Source organism: Brachionichthys hirsutus, chromosome 12 (genome assembly GCF_040956055.1).
Source record: "Brachionichthys hirsutus isolate HB-005 chromosome 12, CSIRO-AGI_Bhir_v1, whole genome shotgun sequence".
Classification (NCBI taxonomy): Eukaryota; Metazoa; Chordata; class Actinopteri; order Lophiiformes; family Brachionichthyidae; genus Brachionichthys; species Brachionichthys hirsutus.
The window spans coordinates 11,659,005-11,679,587 of record NC_090908.1 but is presented as its reverse complement, the minus strand read 5'-3'; the positions used below and the strand labels follow the sequence as shown (position 1 = coordinate 11,679,587).

The following is a 20,583-nucleotide window of genomic DNA, read 5'->3' as shown; positions in this document are numbered from 1 at the left end:
TTTCCAGTAACGGTTCCTTCGTATCCAGAGCCCGTGAATATTTCAAATAATATCTGGAACCGGACATGTCCCGGCAGGTGTGGCCGGCATCAGGTATCTCACTCTCTTCCAGAAGCGTGAGTTCCACGCGGAAGCGCCCCGCGAACCCTCTGGCCACCTCAAAGGGGCGCTGCAGCGAATCAGGTGCTGCAAGCCAGGAGGAAGGTGCAAGTATTCTTCTGGCCCAGCGTGACTGAGCTGGATGAGAATCACACCCATGTCCCTCTGGACCAACACGTGGTAGAGCCCCATCTGGAAAATTAAATGAATTAAATTATAATAATACAAAATAGGACAACAATTTGCAAGTCATTTAAAAAAAAAAGGAAATAAAGACTCACCTGACAGGCGAAACCTCCCATTGCTGAGGTCTGGGGTGAGACCAGATGTTGTTCTGGGTTATTGGACCCTGATCCTGAGCCCGGGGGGAGGATGACCATTAACCTCCTGCTCTGCTTGATGCGATCCACAACCAGCTCCACGGAGTCTGCGAGATCAGACAAAAAAAAAAGTCTCCAAAATAACGTACATTATAAATAAGAAACTGAATAAATAACTAAAAAACATTTCAAGAAGAAAGATGAGAAACAAACTCCTGACCTTCCCCGGGTAAGTCGTCCCTCCCGTGGATGAAAAGTTGATATCTGCACTTTTTCTCGAGGACAGACGTCAAAACCGCGACGAACCGGCAAAGCGTGTCCTCGGCGGCTTTGTTGATGCTCTGCATTTGAAAGACCACGTACGCGTCGTACACTTTTTTATCTGAAAGTACACGATTCAGGGTTTCAGTTTGGGCGCTTCTTATAGGACTTCTCGATCCGTTTCCCAGCGCTCTCGTCCTTCTCACCTTTATTTTGAGTCTTTCGTGGGAAGTACGGCCTGAAGAAGAGAGCGAGGTCTGTAGCGGCGCACTTAACCACCAAAGTAGTTGATACACAGATCAACAACACACACACTCCTCTGACGACAAGTGGAATGACTGAGTCTGGGAAGCGATATTAAAGTTTGAAATAAAATGTTTGCTTTATTTATGAGCGACAAACAAAGCTGGCATGTTAACACTCAAACCAAGCAACCAATCGACGATCCCGTCACTGACCTCTTCTTTTAAGTTTTACAGTTTTAGATAATACTTTGTAAAAGCCCTCGCCGACGCATTCGAAGTCCGTCTGGAAATCTTGAGCGGTCACTTTCTCAATGGTCAAGACCGCTGTGGAGATGGTGGCCTCCGATTGGCTGTCGGTGACCCTAACAAAGGAGCAGAGGGACATTATCTTAACTTTTTTTCCCCCATCTTATCGTTTCAATTTGATTTTTATTAAATATCTTACGATTGCAGAAAGATGTTTAGCCCTTCGAGGGAAAGAAGTTAGCGTTAGCGACCTTGCATTTGTTGCTAAGGCATGGTAGGTAACAAATACGCGGAACATTTTGATATACGGTATATTTATTTAATATTAATCAGGCTTACGTCTGGGTGGTTTCATTATATCCGCTGGTCTGGACGACGTTCCAGCTAGCCTTACAATGAGCTTCCACGTTAGTCCCACACAAAACCGAGCAGTTCAGCGAGATTGGGAATCCTGGCAGAAGAAGGAAGACAGGATTCATACAGGAAACTTCACAGCTTCCCCAGTGCTACTTTTATTTTATTTAACCAGGAAAGTCAGTTGAGAATGAATTCTCTTTTGCAATAACGACCTGGACCTAAGTTGTATGTTCTTGGTTTATCTTTATGCAGATGATTCACATGTATTTCATTGATGTGAGAGTATTTCAGGTGGGTGACTCATGCAGGAATTGTTTTTGCTACAACACACATGTAAAAACATGTAAGTTAATACGTTTTCCGACCTTCATCGGCGAGCTGCTCGTTGCTAGCTGGAGCGATGAACTCCGGCACGAGATGGACGCTTTGTTCTGAATCGAGGGACAAATAAAACGCACACGTTTTCCTCCCGTAGGACACATTCTGGTGTTGCAACCATACATTATTATTTTATACGCTTTAAACTAAAAAAAAACTGAAGATATTTTAGCATTAGCAAGCGTTATCGGGGACTCCTGCACACTTCAAAATCCGAAAACGCCTCTCACTGATATAGATGAGACCCTTGGAGGCTGAACAGGTGTACTCCTTCCTGTTGTACGTCCAGGTACAAGCGCACGTGTAGATGCCCTCGTCCTTTTTGGTGGCTTTACGAACCCACAGAGTGGCATCGCTGTGATCGTGGAGGAGTTTGAAGTCCTGCGGCCGAGACAAAAAAAAAAAAAGGGTCACGGATGTCAGAAGAGGTGAGGTCGTTTGAAGTCCGGCAAACCCTAACCCTAACCCTAACCCATCGTTTAATCATCCAGTAAATAAATAAAAAGACAAATTCATTCAAAACATAAATATTTAACCTCTGTCATTGGAGGGTTTGTTGCGTGTTTTCACGCATTCATCTTTATGACTTGAGTTACCTTCATCCAGGTAAAGTTCCCTCCCAGCGTTCTGCACGTGAACCTGACGACTTCTGGACACGTGACCTTCTTATTCACGTCCGAGTTCCTGATCGATCCGTAGAGAAGCGCCTGGTCGGTTCTGTTCTTGAACACTTGGATCTTCAGGTAAACGTTGTGGCACCCTGACGCGCCTTCGTACCTGCGGCGGCGGGGGGGGGGGGGGGGGGGGGGGAGAGAAGCGAGGACGCGCGCGCGTTCAAGGTGCGTTTCGCTCTCCTAATTTGCGTCGCGCTTTCTTACCGGCAGGCGTACGAGCCGGAGCTCTCGGTGCGGAGGTCCAAGAAGAAGAGAGACGCGCCGTGGAAATGCACGCTCTCGTTTTTGTCCGTGGAGATGGGCTCCATCCTCGAGTTGTTTCTGTGCCACGTCACGTGGTCGCCGCTCGGGTCCTGCTCGCCCAGACATTTGGGCACGAAATAAAAGGCTTCGCCTTCAACCAGGTTAAAGCGCTCCACGGCGCAGTCGGCACAGCCGGGATGGTCTGCGTGGGGCGGGGAAGGAAGGCGAGCGTGGGAAGGTGGAGGAACAAATAAGGAAGATTTACCAGGAAAAAGGTAAGGTAAATAAAGACAGAATAAATAAAGTAAATATCTTTTTTCTAGCCACAATTATTTATAATATTATTATTATAATATTATAAGCGTTATTTAATCAGATATAAGATCAAACTGCGGTATAAAGTTACTGTCAGGACTTTACTTTATTTTTAATTACAGTAGATTATTACCTACTCTAAATAATTGAAGTAATCTATACTTTTTCTTCCAGGTTACATCGTATAAGTCGCATTTGAAACGTCTCCTCGTCGATAAGGTTTTTCCTACCTGAACATTCAGACGGAATCATCGCCGCGAAGATGACGAGGAGAAATCGGTAAGAATACATTTTTCTAAAAAATAAAAAAATAAAAAGACGTGAAAAGTTCAAACGGTGTTGATCGGTGACGCGCGGGATGCGTGTTGCGCTACTTGACGAGCGTCCGCCGCAGATGTGATCAGCTGTCAGATCGGTGCTCAGAAGCCATGTGAGACGACCGAGTCACGTGACTTACGGGCGTCAAACTTTCTGCAAAAAACAATTCTGTGAAATTTCAAACGAACCAGGACATGCAGGGATTATAAAAGCATGACGCCTGATATTTATAAATCTGGATTTTCCCATTTACTTATAATGGAGGCTTGATTTTGATATAGTCCAGGGTTATAATAGTTTTTGATCTTTAATTATAGTTTAGTTTTAGTTAGTTTTTAGAGTGGATTTGTTAGTTTTTATTAGTTTTAGTTTTTCATACTTTGTGTTATTTGTCAGATGCAGGATTAAAAAATAATAAAATAATACAACTCAACAAATTACACTATCATGAGAAAGGTCTTCTGGATCTGGTCCAGAATGAGGTCAGGAAAATATATAACATTTTAACATTAAAATCCATTCGTGTAATTAAAAGTAAAAAATACTCTGATTCACTTTTACTTTTCATTGTTGGTGTATAAAGGTAAGAACAATTTAGAACCTTCTGGTGCTGATCCAGATCACCATGTGGATGGTGTGGATCCAATTAGGAGGGGAATGAGCTGCTTGGTGGAGGTCTGCGCGCTCTGATTGCTTTTCTAGTTTCCTGTTTTATTTTGTAGGGATGACATGGCATAAAGCATGGAATAATCCAACACAAAAAGGCAGGATGCAAATGATGCTATAATCTAAAGGTTTATTGCCCACCTTAATAATATTAAGCAATCCAATAATATAAAATTGTGATTCCAGCATACGCTGGAGGCGAGTCATCAGTTTAATTGCTGCTAGGCGTGGAAGATTCCACATCCAAAACAAATGATTCATAAAGCTCACATGTCTGAGTTTCGTCTGTCAACCTCATATTTTCCTCTGTTTTTTTCCCAGTCACTCATATTTATTGTGAAATGTCCCAGTTCATGGGAATACATGGCTCACAAACGTTTCCTTCCAAATGCTTAAATGGAATTAGTGGTTTGTATTGGATGTGTAGGAAGTTCTTCTTTCCTGGACAAATCCAACACCTCCTATATTTTCTGGAGTTCTGATTTTCTCTCATCCATAATTTCAGTATCCCCCCCCCCCCCCCACCCCCCTCTTTGGAAATAAATTAAAGCAGCAAAATCCAGTAAACTGAGGCTCTGACAATGAAATAAACACAGCAAGCGTTATTCTAACATAAGTAAACGTTTATTTTATTAGGTTTAATTTCCTCTCTGTTTCTGGACGAGGAAACGTTCTCTGAAACGAACCCCCCCTCCGACGGACATTAAACTGTGACTTGCGTTATTTGTGCGAGACGCAAAGTGAACGCAGGAAGTGTTCTGAGAGCGAGCGGAGGAAAAGGCCTCCGATATCATCTCCACGCTTCTGATAACAGCGCTGAGCTCGCCGGTTATCTCTCTTCTTCTGAAACGCAGAGGAAGATTACATCATGTGTTGCGATGCATCTGAACCGGGAGGAAATCCGCCGCGTGTCGTTGTCCAACGGTGTCGGTCTGGTACCGGCGCCGCCGGAGGCGTTTCTATGGGTTCGTTTCCAGTAACGCAGCCCGTCAGAGATAGGAGTTTTCCAGCTAACAAGCCTGCAATAAGCAGAATGTTTGTGCTGGAGCTGCGCCGTTTAAGGCGACTTATAGTTCAGCGCTTGGCTCGGCAGCGGCCCGGAGCCTCCCGACCGGCGCCGAGGGCATGTAGAACCTCAGCTTCTTCCAGAAGGTTCTGTTCAGGAACATTCCGGCGAGTCTGTGGGCCCCGCCGGACGGTTCCGTCCACTTCAGAGATCCTTGTTTTCTTTTGATGTAGCGCAGGGACTCCGGCAGGCGGCTGTAATCCACCGGACCACCTGGCGGGACAGAACAGAACCCTGAGCTCCCGTGTGGAGAAGGATCAACGCTCAAATTCATTCCTTGAAGCGTTTTATTCGTCGTCGTCCCCGTCCCCCCTCCTCACCGACTTCCAGCAGAATGACTTTGGGGTCGTTCTGGGTCAGCGCGTCGTGGAGGCCGAGTTTCCGCTCGTAGCATATCTGGCTTCGGTAGTTGCAGAAGGGTTCTTCCTCCGGTCGGCCCGGAGCGGCGGCGGCCGTGGCGTCAGGTGACAGGATGACTATCAGCCTGCAGCACCGGCCAACGGCTGCAGCGACGGCGTCGTGCATCGCTGCAGACGAAAGCACAGGAAGCGAGAGACGCCGTTTCAGGGCCGCGGCGGACCTCGAACGGTATTTTCCGTTCACCCAAGTCAGAACCGGCGTTTAAACTGCAGCTGTAAATGAGTTAAGCAGCTTTTCCTTTTTCTGGTTATTTAACTGTAAAATGAAAATGACACTTGTTTTTATTTTTTTTTCTTTTTTTTTGGCACATTTCAGGGGAAAGTGGACGGACCTTCTCCGGGGCGGTCATCCCGTCCTCTGATGTACAGGGAGTATCCGTGCCGTTGCTCCAACTTTTCCGGTAATATCCGCAGAGCAAAGATCTCGGCGGTATCTGGAGCGTCTCGGTGGAGGAAGCTCACGTAGGCGTCGTAGAGCTTCCCATCCGGAGCTGCGACAAAGACAGGAAGCGCCAGGATTAATGATTAATGTCTTTTTAATCTGTATTTCACTTACTTGGAAGAAACGTGCGAGAGTTTTATCAGGTGGAGGATTCGGCAGAAAAGCAAAAAGTGTACCCTTTTGTTTGGCGAAATGTCTCGACAGTTCCCTGGAAGCCAGGACGAGGTCTTCCTTAAACAAGAGGAAGACAGCGACCAGGATCAGGACAGTCAGAGACGCAGCGAGACAAAGTCCGACGAGGGTGTGGAAGGCGCTGTGGTCAGCTGGAGGGGGGGGGGGGGGGGGGGGGGGGGAGAGGACAGTTTAGTCCAGGCATGAAGAGGAGGAGGAGGAGGAGGAGGAGGACATTACCTTCTTGAAGACGCACCGAGCCAACCTTCCTCTCCGCCGGGCTCATTATATGGCAGTAGAATGAGACGTTCAGGAACTGACGGAGAACTTCAGAGATGTACAGGGTGGACCTGCGGTAGACCCTGGCGTCGCCGTCACTGTAACTGGAACACAAATCGATCGATCGGCAAGTCAAAGCACGATAGATCACACCGGGGGGGGGGGGTTGTCTTCATTTGTCTCACACTCACTTTCTCCACGACTCTTTCAATTCCTTGTACTTCTCCGGGTATTCCGAGCCGACCGTCCAATAAGTTAAAATCTCGCTGTCCTCCCAGAAGCCGATGTAGATCAGACACTCCAGTTCTGTTCCGGAACCTGGACGTCGGCGGGATTAAAACAGAAAACGGCTTTAAGATGCTTATAGTGTGTATATATATATATATATATATATATCCAGAATTCCTTATTTCCAGGAATATACAGCTCGAGCCCAACAGATCAGCTCGGTGGACGGCGTTCCTTACCCACTTCCACTGTGACCACTTTCTGTTGAGGGTACACCACCTCAGGCTCGGAGAAAACTTCACCTTTAACCCCTAAAGACAAACAAAACAAGGAGCGACAGAAAAGGAAAACAGAGCCGGAGGTTTAAATGAGAAGTTCTCTCCGGATTGAATCCAGCGAGGCGCTCGGCACCGTCTTTGATGCTCAGCTGGATGCTGCGGGCGCCGCTGTACTCCTCGCCGTCCACGCTGACGTCCACCAGGCAGGTGTATCGTCCGGCATCGCTCTCGGAGGCGGCGGGAAGCCTCAGGAAGCCGTTTTCCTCCACGGAGACGGGATTCTGCTCACGCTCCACCGGGCTGCAGTCCTACACAGACCGTCGTTATTTATTTATGGGCATGATGAAAAACTTGTGCCCAATTCACATACTTATACACAAAAAAGCACAAATATTATATTAATTTAGACAAATATATTATTGATTACAGATCATAAGTGAGGCAGCGGAGCCGACCTTCAACCACCGTACGTTCCTCGTGTTGTTCAGGCTGAAGATCTCCTCCTGTTTGCAGGGAAGGCCTCCATTTACCCCCCGGGGGAGGGCTATCCGTTCCGGTGGATCGGGACACTTCCCGTTGGAAACAGACACCCAGAATGTCATCTTTGTTCCAGGTTTGTCCCTTCGGATAAATAAGGAAACGGGTGAAAAGGGAGGAAGAAGCTGAGCTGCAGGAACGCAGATGAAGCCGCGTGGCAACGTGTAAAAAAAGAAGAAGAAGAAGACAAACGATATAAATAGATTATTAATATATTTACTTATTAGAATTTTCTCCAGGAAAATTGTTCTAATGTTCAGCCCATATAGGAATGTAGTGAACAAGAAGTTTAAGATGGAAAAAAACAAATAAAAAAAGATATTCTAACTTAAAATAAGGTAGAAGTAACAAGATGAAGAACTCCCAAACCCGTCTCTACCTCTTCTCACAGGTGTAGGGTCCATCGTGATCCGCCTGCACAGGTAGGAAAAACAGCAGCCCGCCCCTGACCTCCACTCCAGCGGGCAGACTCCCACCTCTGCGCCAGGTGACGTCGACGTCACCACCGGCGACGCTGCACCGCAGCACAAAGACGTAGCCGACGCTGACGTGGTAGGTCTCTACCTCCCCCCTGTGGTCTGGAGGCGACACTGCAAAGGAAGGTTGCTTATTAGTCATTCAAAACCAGCGGGACATCTGAGTTCTGATTGGCTGGTGGTAAAGATAGTGCGGTGATTGTAGTTGTTTACTTCCGGTGGCTGTAATCTTCACAGCTGTTCCGTTAATATAATACTAGTATTTTATATTTTATTCTTTAACAGTACCCTTCCGGGATTCTCAATATTTTTTTTCCGGATTCGCCTGAACGCAGCATTTGAACACCGTTTGTTTCCGGCTTGACGTGAAACGAGATGAAAAACAAACCTCAGCGTCTCTTAAACTGTTTGTTTGCTTGTTTATTGATATTTCTAGAAGTTCTTAATAAATTCTAAATAGATTCTAAATTATTTTAAATCAAATTAAAATTAAAATCGACATCTGATTCCTGTCCTTGTTTTTTTGTTTTTGTTTTCGTTTTCATCCTGAGACGAGAATATAATCGATGATGTTTCTGAATGGAGCTCCAAACAGGTGACGTTGAGACGGACACGAACAGATTATTATCATTTAAATCCAAATTATTTAAATAATAATGATTTTCAGATTTTAGTTTTTGTGTATTGCTTTTTATTTTACATGGGTTCAAAAGTTGCTGCTTTTATATAGAAAGTACTGAAACTGATCAAACCTAATAGTCATAAAGTCATTGATTACTTATCGACCCGTAAACACACCGGGGTTCTGCGATGATCGGGACTCACCGTGCCCAGCCGCCTCCAGAACCAGGAGCGCAACCGGCAGGAAGATCCAGCCCGCCGCCGCCATCGTCCTCTGAGACGCGGATCACACGTGATCACGTGGTCAGTTTTAGTTTCTCCTTCTCTGCGGTAAAAAGCTTTGGTGACACATTTCCTGACGGACAGACGGACTGAATGAAGGAAGTGAGACGCGCAGAATTCATGTCCAGCCCTCTCCTTTATTGCTTTATCAATCTTTCCATCTTAATCAATCAGCTGTTTTATCAGCTGGACTTTGATTCTACATTTAGAGTCTGGCGTATTTATTTATATATATTTTTATGAGAGGTTTCTTCCCTTCAGATCACTTATTTAATGAGTAATAATATATCATTTACAATTTGATTCAATTTATTTAGTGCATATTTTCCATTTATTCGTTTTTTTCTCTCATTAAGTTAATTATTATCTGTGTTAAATACAATAAAAAATATTGATTTCAGAATATTATGACATCATAAATACGAATACATTTAGTCAACACAGAATAATCTCACCAGCAGTCGATCATTGAATGATGTCGTCTCACCGTTTGGCTTCTTGAAGCCGCTCCAGTCCTTCCTGGGACTGATTTGTCTTCTTGGTGGACTCGAGCACCTCCTTTATTCTGTTCCACTAACCTCCTCGTAACCCCCCCCCCCAAGAGAACAGTTCAAGCGGATGCCGACAGACCGCGTGCTCCAGTTAAACGACTTTCTTCTCTTGCACCAGTTTTCCACCAACCACATTCATTTTCTATGTTCGGAGCTCCTCCTTCCTCCTTCCTCCTTCATCCTCTTCGTACAGAAGCCACAGAGGCAACACGTTTTACTTTTTAATCTAAATTGATCTTTCATTCAGAATCAATAATCGGAGCTTTCCCCTTCCTCCTCTTTAATCCTCCTGAATAAACGGAAACGATTAAAGTTCAACTTTTTCTGGTGCCACAACATTTATTCATTTATTTTACATATTTAAACTATATTTCTTCACATCATCTTCCGACCTTCGTCTCTGCCTGCTGGGGAGGCAGCGGTCGGGGGGGGGGGGGGGGGGCGTCCCGTCACAGCCTCTCCTACCTTTCGGGAATCGATGACTCCGCCTTCAGGTGCGCCGTGGAACCGCTCACTATCATGACTGTCCGATTTGGCAGGTCGTGGTGGTGAAGCGGTATTTGTGCGTCGCGTGGGGGGGGAAGGGGGGACCCGCCGCCGCCTGTGTTTGCGTTTCCGGTCCGATCCGACCCCATCATATGTCCAGGAGGGCAGTTTTCTCGGGGTACACCGTCCTCTTGCCCCTCACCGGCATGTGATACCTCACCTCCTTCCAAAACCCGAAGGAAGGCGAGAGGGGCGGTGCGAGCCTGGCGTCCCGCGCCACTCTCTCCTCCCCTCCTCTCCCACTCATGCACGTCCTCCATTTTCGCCCCCGCCTCCGGTTCTCCCACCAGCAGACGGCGCCTTGCTTCTTCCTCAGGTGACGCACCGACTCCGGGAACAGCGCCAGCTGAGCCGGGCTGATCTCTTCCAACTCCACCAGGATCACCTGCCAAGCAGCGTTCGAAGGAGGACACGAGAATGAACAGAACCATTGTTTACTTGTTTGTTTGTTTTTTGGGGGCGGGGCTTCTTTTACATAGAGGTTAGCCTCGCCAATCCTTCCTCCCCACCTTGAGCGAGCCCTCCAGCAGCGCCCTGTGCATCGCCAACACGCACTCCAGCTGCTGCCTCGTGTCCGGATGCGCTTCCTGGCTTTCCGGGTCGCCGCCGTCGCCATTGTGGTTCTTGGAGGCGACGTCGTTGTTGTTGCTCGGGTGTCTTTTGCCGACGAAGGTGGAGGCGGTGTAGATCAGCAGCAGGCGGCGGCTGGCTTGCATGTTCTCTTCCACCGAGTCCACGGTGGCTGCAGGCGAGAGAAGCAAAAAGGAAGGAAGATGAAGGAAGGCGCGGGAAAAAAGAAACACAGAAACGGAGCTCGGATCCGCCCCCCCGGATTTACCCTGGCCCGGGAGACAGTCCCGGCCAGCGATGAAGAGTTTGTATCCGCAGGCCTTTTCCAACACTTGAGGCAACATGTTGACGGCGAAGGTCTCCACCTCTTGGCTGAATCCTCTGGAGCACGGCGGCGGGTGCGCAACGTAGGCGTCGTATAGCTTCCCATCCAGATCTGACACGGGGTCGGGGGTGGGGGGGGGGGGCAGAGGAGGTCGTTAGAGCGGGCTCAGGAGAACGCGAATCTGATGTCGGTCAAAGTAGTGGTGGGAAAAGTGTTTTAGATTAAAGACGATAATCTGTATTGTTCTAGACACTAAAATAAACGGTGTTGGCGCTCAGGTGAGAACGTTTCCGGTTTCCTCTCGACGAGGCTCAAAACGTTTCAAAGGTGTCGAAGGTATCAGCGACGCAGACGCTCTGCGGTCGGCGTGTTTCCCCGTGGTCGGCGGCGTGACGCAAATCGCGAGCGAAGCGTCAGCCTTTGGTTTTTTTCTGACGTTCTCTTTTAGGCGGTTCTTCTACCTTTATTGGGGTAGAAGAACGGAAACGTCCTCCTGAACCACAGGACGATGTCGACCTTGAAGAGGTGGTAGACGAGGACGTTGATGATGGAGAGAACCGCCACGCCGCCAAGCACCAACCCGATGGGGAGGACGAGGTTAGGGTCTGCAGACGAACACACACACACACACACACACACACATCTAATCTCCTGATCGACCGCAGTAATAACAGACTCTGTGGTTTTACCTTTTGGTAGGAGCTTAAAATATCCCTCAGTGGAACCCCTGAAACTAAAGGTTTTGCAAACGTGGTTGGTGCCGAAGTCGTCCCCCCGCAGCTCCGGAAAGATGAGCAGCCTCTCCATCCACACGCCCTTACGGGGAACTTCCTGGCTCCACGAGCTGCGGGACAAACGGACGACGAAGGTGAAAGCGATGTGACTCCTAAAGAAGGATGGACCCAAATAAATGGGCGAGGGGATGTTCTCACTGTAGGTTTGTCGTGTAGACATCAGGAGAGGGAACGGTATTCTGAACGAGCTTTCCTCTGACGAGCCAGAGGATATTGGCATCCGGCTTTCCGACACACGGAACGAACACCTGGCACTTCTTTGTGAAAGGCGCCCCTAAAAAAAGGCACGAAAATAACAATGAAAGCAATTAATAAAGCAAAATCAATAAAGTTAAATCAATAAAGCTAAATGGGAAGCTGCTATTAGCATTGCTTCTGTTACCCCCTGTTAGCTAACCAGAAAAGATTGAACTTAAATTCAAGAAAATGTAAACTATATTGAAAAAAAAGTCCCTTATTGAGCTAATTAAATACTGAAAAATAAAGTTGATCAATATTTAAATTGATCACCGTCGTTTCCTCAGGAGCACATCATATAAAAAACTTTAACCTACAAACATAATGAATAAAACTAATTGTTCTGAATTGATTGCTCAGCGCAAAAAACAAAAAAACCACAGCGCCACCTACTGGAGTGAATGTGCAATTACACTTTATTCGAGTACGGCAACAACTACAAAAAGCAAACCGTGGTTTCGCATGGATTTCAAAATATATATATTTTTATGAATATTCTATTTTAGCTTTCAGTGCTACAAAACAGGATTTGCAGGTAAAACTCATCCTAAAGCAGACGCTCACCCATCTCTGCCCGGATCATCTCATTGGCCGGCTGGTGCACCTCTGGATCCAAAGAGTAATCCCCTGAAACGGAAGCAGCGCGGCGTTTGTTTTACGGGCTGAGATTCGACTCTAACGGCAGACGGTGAAGTTAACTCTTTATCGGCCTGACCCCTGATCGATGCCAAGATGGTGTCCGACACGGATCCCGGAACCCCGCCCAGAGTGAAGTTCAGCGTGCAGGTGTAGCTGCCGCCGTGCTCCGCCTCCACCCTGGCGATGTACAGCTTCCACCTCTCCCTGTAGGCGAAGCTGCCCGTCCCGTCCTCTATGAGCTCGCAGCCCTGGGGACGAAATGTCCCATCAGACGACGACGAAGACGTTCCGCGCGAGCTTTCGCGGCAGCAGACGGGCGGTACTCACTCTGAACCACCTGAGGGTGGCGCCGACGTTGTAGCGGTCCAGTTTCCTGATGTGGCTTTTCAACGGGCAGACCAGGAAGTCGGTGACCCCCTTCGTGAGCATCTGGTTGTACTTCTTTGGCCTTCCGCACCCTTCGGCGACCGGCGGCCGCGCCACCGCCAGCCGGACGGCCTTCCTGTAGCACCGGGTGGGAGTTCTGTTCAGGGGTCAAAGCGGTCGATTACTTTCTGCTTTGTTGGGACGCAGTTCAGTCTCTTCACAACTTCTATTTCGGCGCTCTCGTACTTCACTACGCTCACATATTCCCCGTCGTCTTCCAGCGTCAGGTTGAGGAACCACAGGCTGTCCCCGAGCACCAGGGTCCGGCCCGTCTGGTTTCTTACTTCCCGGCCCGTCTTTGAGTCGTACCAGCTGATGACGTGCGGCGTGGCCGAAGACACGGCGGGGTTCTGCAGCATCGCCACGTCCCCCAGGACGGAGGACACGTCTCTCAGCCGCAGGAAGTTGGTGCAGTTCCCTGCAACACACACACACACACACATCAGTCATAATCAATAAATCTGATGATAAAAGGTTTATTAAACATCCCTCAGGGGTCGAATCGTGTGACTCGGCTCACCTGGAAGACGTTCGGCACCAATCCCACGCAGCACGAGGCAGAGCAGGAGACGTCCCGGCGCGGACCTGAGGTCCATGGCTGGGGACGGACGCACGGACAGCGGGTTAGAGACGCACGAGTCAAATCACGGTTCGACTGCTCAGAGACGGTTTCACAAGAAGTCAAGCGTCAGCAAAAAAAAAGGCGAACTTCATCCCAGCGTGAATCTCTCAAAGAAGCCCCTCCCTCTTCCTCTTCCTCCTTCCCCTTTCTGTCTGAGGGCTGATTCCCAGTCTCCAGGGATGGACGCCATGAAGGACCTGGAATGGGATGTCACATCCCCGAAAGAGGATCGCTGGAATCAGATTTAAAGCCGTTTTTTTTTTTTGTCAACGTCTGCCTGAAGCGGAACCTAAAGAGTCGAGATGATGATGATGATGATGATGATGATGATGTAAAAAGCGCCTGCGTGACGGAAGCCGTTGGGAAACTAAACCTCGGCAGCTGGACGGCGTTTGTGCAATGTTTGATTTCACCAGCAACAAACCGACAGAGGGAACAAGCGGCCATTTGCTTTGTTTGCATTTTGCCGCTCGGCCATGCAGACTTTGACCATCTGTTTTTGGAGCGGCGGTGACGGATCCCGGGGTCAAAAGGTCACGGACGCCCTCCGAACGGGTAATCGGCTGAAAGTCCTGTGAGTCAGTTCAAACACGGAGACGCCATGAGTCAAAGTACAAACGTCAGGAAACAGAACACAACGCCGTCCTCCGGTCTGCCCCCTAACCCCCCCCCCCCCCCAACACACACACACATTAGTGATCGGAAGCGGATCTGATTTCGTCCCGAAACCCAGACCCGGTTCTCGCGTCTCATAATTTGGCCTCTGTGGGAACAACCGCCGGCCGTAAACGAGACAAGGAGGAATCCTGAGATGGAATGATTGATATGAGGAAAAGCTGGAAGCTGCGGGACACGACGAGACTCGTTCAGATCTGAAGAGGGGAAATAATGAGATTCACCTCTCCCACAGAAGAGCATGAGAAACAGCAGGGGGGGGGCTGAAATACACTGTACACAATACAGATGTTATTTTTGTTGTTGCTTCTTTTTCTTTTAAACATGCAGAATAAAAAAAAAAACATTCACAGACGAAATGCTGCTGTTACCTAGGAGACGAGGAGCTGTCATAGAAAACACTTCGAAAGTTTTAGAATGATAATACTTGCTTTTTTAAATAAAACTTAAATAAAAAAATAATAATATAAACACATATCAGCATTAAAAATAATCAAATAATTTACACCGCTGCAGATTTTAGGCCCATTTCTGTGTTGGTTTGTCTCAGCAGCGTCCATATTAGAAAGTGTGTATATATATATATATATATATAAAGTGTGTATATATATATATATATATATACACACTTTATATATAAAACGCAGGAATATTTTGTCTCACCTCGGAGAAGGAGACGCGGAGGCACCAGGGAGGAGGTGAAGGATGAGAGGAGCTGTGTTACTCAGCGGCTCTCAGGGGGAGGGGGAGGGGGAGGACAAATTACGCACACACGAGGGGGGGGGGGGCTGCGGGTGGATCGGCAGAACCCGCCCCTAAAAAGAACCGAGCCGAACTCAAACAATATTCACTCCGAACAATATTCACTTTAACCGGAGTCATGTTAGGAATGAAGACAGAAATGTTCTGATTAGTCAGTATTTTTGAGGGCTTGGATTTAAACGAGAGAAATATTTTCATTCTATCAAACTTTATTTAAAAAGGAAAATAAAAACCCTTTATTCAGGAGCAAAAATGAGTTTTTGCTCAAATATTCTGACCAAAAAGTAAAGAGGTTCGTTTATTTCATGACTCATGAAACGCTCAACGCCCAGATCTGCAGCGTCACGTCTGCTGACGGTGACGTCAGGGATTCTGATCGGGCTGGAATGATCCCAGAGCTCGTGTTATTAATACCGTAGAAAAACAAAAACCAGGGACTCACCAGGCGGACGGTTCCGGAGCCGAACTCTTCCGCCGGTCACGGTAAAACCCTGTAGAACATCTTCTTCTTTTTTTATTTTTTTTTATAAAAGAACTACAACTCCAGGTGAGTTGTCTCCAGCTTCGACTTCCCCTTCGGCGGACACAGCATGTTGTAATTTCCCTCTCCGGATCCTGTTGAAATCCAGACCAGCGTGCTCTGATCGATTGAGCAACAACTGGGAGGAGAACCCATCCCGCAGCTCCGGTTATTAGTATCAGAAAACTGTCACATGGCGCCCTCTAGTGGCCGCATGTAAAACCCATCCCGCAGCTCCGGTTATTAGTATCAGAAAACTGTCACGTGGCGCACTCTAGTGGCCGCATGTAAAACCCATCCCGCAGCTCCGGTTATTAGTATCAGAAAACCGTCACGTGGCGCCCTCTAGTGGCCGCACGTAGAACCCATCCCGTTCCCCCTGTTAGTTTTTTGACTCTATTACGTGGCGCCCTCCAATGGCCGCATGGAGAACACCCGCAAAAAACGATCTTGACTGAATGAATCTATTATTGATGAACAAACACGGTCTTAAAAACCAATTATCGGTGATCAAAAATGTTATTAAAAGCCTCAATCAATTATCAAACTCATTGACATTACACTCAAGGAAATAGCAATTATAAATAATGCAAATCTGCTAAAAATTTGATACGAGTATGATAAAAAATAATCCTCTGCACGAACAGGCACAACCTCCTGATGATGTCATCAATAGATCAGGTCTAACACTGGAGACGCTTCCCTGGGAGTTTTTATTGTGTTTGAGAAAATACACACATTTACACACATTTGATAAATACATATTTATGAAAACAAACACAAACAACAAACACTTCCTGCTAGTCCAAGTTACAGCCTCTACGACGAATGCATCTACAGCGGCGCTCAGAAAGGTCCGTGCAGAATCAGAAGGCGCTGTTCTGCCGAGCCAACATGTAATCCATCTTCCGTTTCCCTTTAGGTCTGAAGAGGACGTAGAGGAAGATGGAAACCACCGCGAGGAAGCAGAGCGCGGCCACGCCGGCGAGCGCCAGCCACGTAGACGTCGAGTCTGGGAAGACATGATCACGAAGGCTGTTTATTATGGGATGGTCTGTGTTTGATACACCGAGCGCGCACGCACACACACACACACACACACACACACACACACACACACGCGCGTAAAGCTCACCCTCCAGCCGAAGCCGCGTAACGACTTCCCGCCTCCCGCCCCGGTTCTGAGCGACACACTTCAGCCGCGTCTCCACGTCCTCCACGGTCACCTTCACAACGAGAAGCTTCAACTCAACGCGGCATCCCTCAGGCAACCTGGTTACCCTGGAAACGACGAGGAAGACCCCCCCAACATCTCTCATCATGGTGTTAAGTAGCCAGGTGGCAAAATCCTGGCAACTGTCACGTGGAATAATAGTTCCGGTTTCTGTCCCGCCTCTCGCTCTGATAGGCTCCAGCAAACCAGAATCGACGAATGAAGAATCGTTTATATTTGCATATGTATTTTCCATTATTCTGTACATTTATACTGCACATTCTGTAACTAAATCATCGTTGAAGGAGGACCAGCTGTGTTTCAGGCCAACGAGGAGTAAAAAGCCAGCGATCCCTCCTACTTCGCGGGGGTTACGTTCAAGACCCTCCCGCGAAATAGGAATTTCCGTAAACTAGAAATTGGATACAAAATTTACAACAAATCTGGGTATAAACTAATTTTAACACTTTCAAATCATTATAAAGTATTGCACTTTATATATATTAATATATTTTACACTTTTACTGCATTTTAAGCACAGAAATCATCTGTAGGGGGGGGGGGGGCTTATGTATTAAAAATAAAATGCATCAGTGAACGCTAACCTTTTAAGAAACCGCGGCGGAAGAGCGTGTTTGATGATGATGATGATGATGATGATGATGAGGGTTTTGCTCTTCTGAGGACAGCGCCTCGGCGGGCTCTTCTCCGGGAGGTGGAGGAGCCTCCTCGGCTTTCTCCGTCACCGGAAGCTGCTCCTTCGTCTTCCTCAGCAGCTTCCGGTAAACCTCCACGGCCCCATCGATGGCGTCGCGGAACCGCAGCGCGCGGACCATGTTGTCGTCCCACTCCGCGGCCTTTCTCTGGAGTTCTCCGGCGCTCCGGACCAGGTCCGTCAGACGCTCCGCGGTCAGACCGGCACCTTCGCTGGCCCCCTCCTTCACGATGAAGGTCCGCGCCGGCCTCTTCTTCCGCGGGACTCCGGTTTCTTCCGCGGGACGGTCGCCCCCCTGCTCGGTGCTCTTGGCGGCGTCGGGATCGCCGTTCAAAGGGACGCTTTTCAGGTTAAATCGTTTCTGGAATCTCTCGAACCAGCCTTTGCTCGCCATGAATTCTGCCGGCGACGTTCCCGGTTGCGGCTCGTCGGGCTTCTCCTCCTCGGCCACGGAGAACCGCGCGTGGAGCTGCCTCGCCTTCTCCCGAATAGCTAGCGTGTTGAGCTGAATGTTCTTTTTGCGGCAATCCCCGATCCAAAAAGCGAGGGCGTTCTCCGTCCGTGACATCGTTTGGTTGCGTGACGTCACCACCCTCTTCGCCGTTTTGCCGCGCGTCACGCCAGCCGTGGCTCTGATGTTGCGTTCGTCTTTCTTGATGTAGCGCACGCTCGACTCGTTGAGGCCGTAATGGCGGCCGACAGCCGCGTAGCTCTTGCCTTCTTCTTGCAGCATGTCCAGCAGTCGGACCTTCTCAGCTATCGTTAGCGTCTTCCTGCGGCGCTTCGGGGCAGGAAGAGACGCCGTAGGACGCTTAGCTGCCATTGTTGCTCCACGAAAACGCGACAGTAATCACACAATCCGGAAGCGACGCGCGAGCGGCGGAACAGGAATAAATCATCCAATTACCTCCTTTCTCCCTGTAGAGCCCGCCCATTCAGGTAGGATGACTCCACCGATTGGCCGTTAACCGTCCACGTGACCACAGTGGACTCTGCCATTGGACATCCAGTGATCACCTCGCAAAACAGCTCCAGTACCGAACCTGAAGAGAAGTTAGAGATTAATAAATAAGTTTGCACCGGTTTAACAATATCCTTTCTTATTAAATTTATTTATATATGTTTTTAATAAAATCCTGGCTCACCGTGAAGAATTTCATAAAAGGTTCCATTCAGTGGCGATACGATGACAGGTGGGAGGATTACAGGGGCTATATTTTGAAGATAAATTGTACGATGTTAGTTTTATTGTCTCCACAGCGACGTTTGGTTTAAATAAATCCTTTTTTTTCCCCTTAATACTCACTTTGAGGTGCGCTTAAGCTGCTGATCCGCCCGGGGTCAGAGGTTACGGATGGGTCCGGAGCTGTACCGTCTGCAGGGTCAAGACCTTCACGCATACCCACACATTTAGACACGCTTAAAAAAAAAACTATAACGATCTACTACACTCAATAAACACAATTCAAACTCGTCAACCACGTGTTTTGTGCAGCTTTTCATGAGTTTGAAAGACACAAATGTGTTACACCTGTTCGGCCACTAGAGGGCAGACACGCCCAAGTCACCACTTTATTATCAGGGAATAAACTGATGTCAGCCAATGAATCAATACGATTATTACACAAAAAGGTGGTAAAATGTGGTGATGACATGCCAGTTATTTAACAAAACGAAAATATATATTTGTGTAATGCGACCGGAGAGGGTTCTATCTTCACTTGGTTGTGCTTCGACTCACCTTTCACTCTGAGCTGGATGCTTCTGCTGACTTCGTACTGCTGGTTCTGGATGAGCACCCTGAGCAGACAGGTGTATGCACCTGCGTGCGATCGCTTCACGATAGGGATCAATAGTGGTCCGTTATTCTGGGGGAAGGAGACCAGCCGAAGGCCAGTAGGGCTTGAAATCTGTAGGGAATCATCGGGAACACGAAGGAACGCTTTCACAACCTGCTCAATTTTTCCTCAAATAAATCAAGATTTAAACACAAACAAAATAAAGTGTAGAGACAATGATCAAAGGATTCCACCTCTCACCTTGTACCACTCGATCAGTCTCCCTGTCTTGTTGAAATAACTTATAGATGGACATTTAAATTCGAGCTTTTCTCCCACCGTGGCTGAGATGGGATAGGACAGCGTCTTCGTGTCCACGGCGTTGGACGGGTAAACGTGTAACTGGATGCTGCCGGTCACACAGTACGTTTCATTGCTGCAGATAGAAGTTAATAGAATTATTAACATCTTTATTAAGTGCTCGACTTAATTTGAGCCCAGATTTTATGCACCAGAACTGAACCTGCACCGTCTTATCTACAAGAAAATGGATGGATGGAAGGCCAATGCAAGATAAAACGAATCTCATCAGCTTTGCTTGAAAACAATCTATCCTGTCCCTGATTTGCGGCCCCTGCACGCAGGTGGGGTGGAAGTTTACCTGTAAGAGCAGACGTATCTCCCTGAGTCCGAAGCCTCAGCTGGGAGGAGCCACAGCTGCTTATGACGCTGCTGCACACGCCCCTCACCCAGGTAGGGCACGTCACCTGTCCCGTTGGGGCCGGTGATGACGTAATTAGCCCTCGGGGGTGCAATCCTTCGTGCTCGTAGGACACTCTGGAACATGGGAAAGGAGAGGACCACCGGCTCGCCCTCCACCCTGAATACCCCCACCTCTGGATTCACCAGGTAGCAGCCACCTGCAGCGGAAACGGGACGGACTGCATGGAGACATCTTTTTTATTTCATATGAACATGTGTTATTTTAAACAAATGCTCACCTCGCATCGGTAGAGAAGGGAGTGGAGGTCTTCCGTAAGCATAATCAATGATGCCCACAGCAAGTATCAATCCCAGGAGGGCCATGACGGCGGCCTGAAGGGGACACAAATCTTAATTCAAAGGTCCAAAATGTCCAGCGAGGGGACAGAGTTCGGTTAATTCTGTTAACGCATATTCTGGTTAATACTACAAAATAAAAGCATAAGTATCCGATGACGTCACAGGTCATATGCGGAGTTCAGACTGGAAGGTGAGCTCTATTATTGGTGCAGATGATTGTTGTGTGA

At 47.9% G+C, this 20,583-nt stretch overlaps 3 protein-coding genes across 4 annotated transcripts; all 3 read right to left on the bottom strand.

Moving 5' to 3' along the window:
* Positions 1–35: 35 nt before the first annotated feature.
* On the bottom strand, positions 36–8,958 carry LOC137902523 (uncharacterized). Its single transcript, XM_068746611.1, has 22 exons — positions 8,844–8,958; positions 7,922–8,132; positions 7,461–7,626; positions 7,139–7,313; positions 6,967–7,038; positions 6,691–6,817; positions 6,461–6,603; positions 6,226–6,372; positions 5,940–6,098; positions 5,509–5,715; positions 5,197–5,401; positions 3,369–3,433; positions 2,785–3,025; positions 2,503–2,683; positions 2,137–2,287; positions 1,894–1,959; positions 1,511–1,622; positions 1,139–1,287; positions 887–1,024; positions 640–801; positions 381–526; positions 36–291 (listed from the first exon to the last, which is right to left on the bottom strand). The coding sequence occupies exons 1-22, from the start codon at positions 8,905–8,907 to the stop codon at positions 43–45; spliced, it is 3,336 nt and encodes a 1,111-aa protein (XP_068602712.1). The 5' UTR covers positions 8,908–8,958; the 3' UTR covers positions 36–42.
* Positions 8,959–9,797: 839 nt separating this feature from the next.
* On the bottom strand, positions 9,798–15,651 carry zmp:0000000936 (interleukin-1 receptor type 1). 2 transcript variants are annotated; one of them, XM_068746201.1, is made up of 12 exons: positions 15,511–15,651; positions 13,530–13,607; positions 13,196–13,427; positions 12,911–13,106; positions 12,660–12,831; positions 12,509–12,571; positions 11,846–11,981; positions 11,603–11,757; positions 11,375–11,518; positions 10,857–11,024; positions 10,528–10,760; positions 9,798–10,403 (listed from the first exon to the last, which is right to left on the bottom strand). In XM_068746201.1, the coding sequence occupies exons 2-12, from the start codon at positions 13,603–13,605 to the stop codon at positions 10,107–10,109; spliced, it is 1,872 nt and encodes a 623-aa protein (XP_068602302.1). In that variant the 5' UTR covers positions 13,606–13,607; positions 15,511–15,651; the 3' UTR covers positions 9,798–10,106. The 2 variants fall into 2 exon arrangements, with proteins under 2 accessions (XP_068602302.1, XP_068602303.1); XM_068746202.1 differs by having other exon boundaries at positions 12,911–13,085.
* Positions 15,652–16,288: 637 nt separating this feature from the next.
* Positions 16,289–20,380, bottom strand: LOC137902234 (interleukin-1 receptor type 2). Its single transcript, XM_068746312.1, has 9 exons — positions 20,296–20,380; positions 19,956–20,214; positions 19,556–19,730; positions 19,258–19,426; positions 18,823–18,906; positions 18,662–18,727; positions 18,424–18,559; positions 16,724–16,869; positions 16,289–16,600 (listed from the first exon to the last, which is right to left on the bottom strand). The coding sequence occupies exons 1-9, from the start codon at positions 20,378–20,380 to the stop codon at positions 16,455–16,457; spliced, it is 1,266 nt and encodes a 421-aa protein (XP_068602413.1). The 3' UTR covers positions 16,289–16,454.
* Positions 20,381–20,583: the final 203 nt, after the last annotated feature.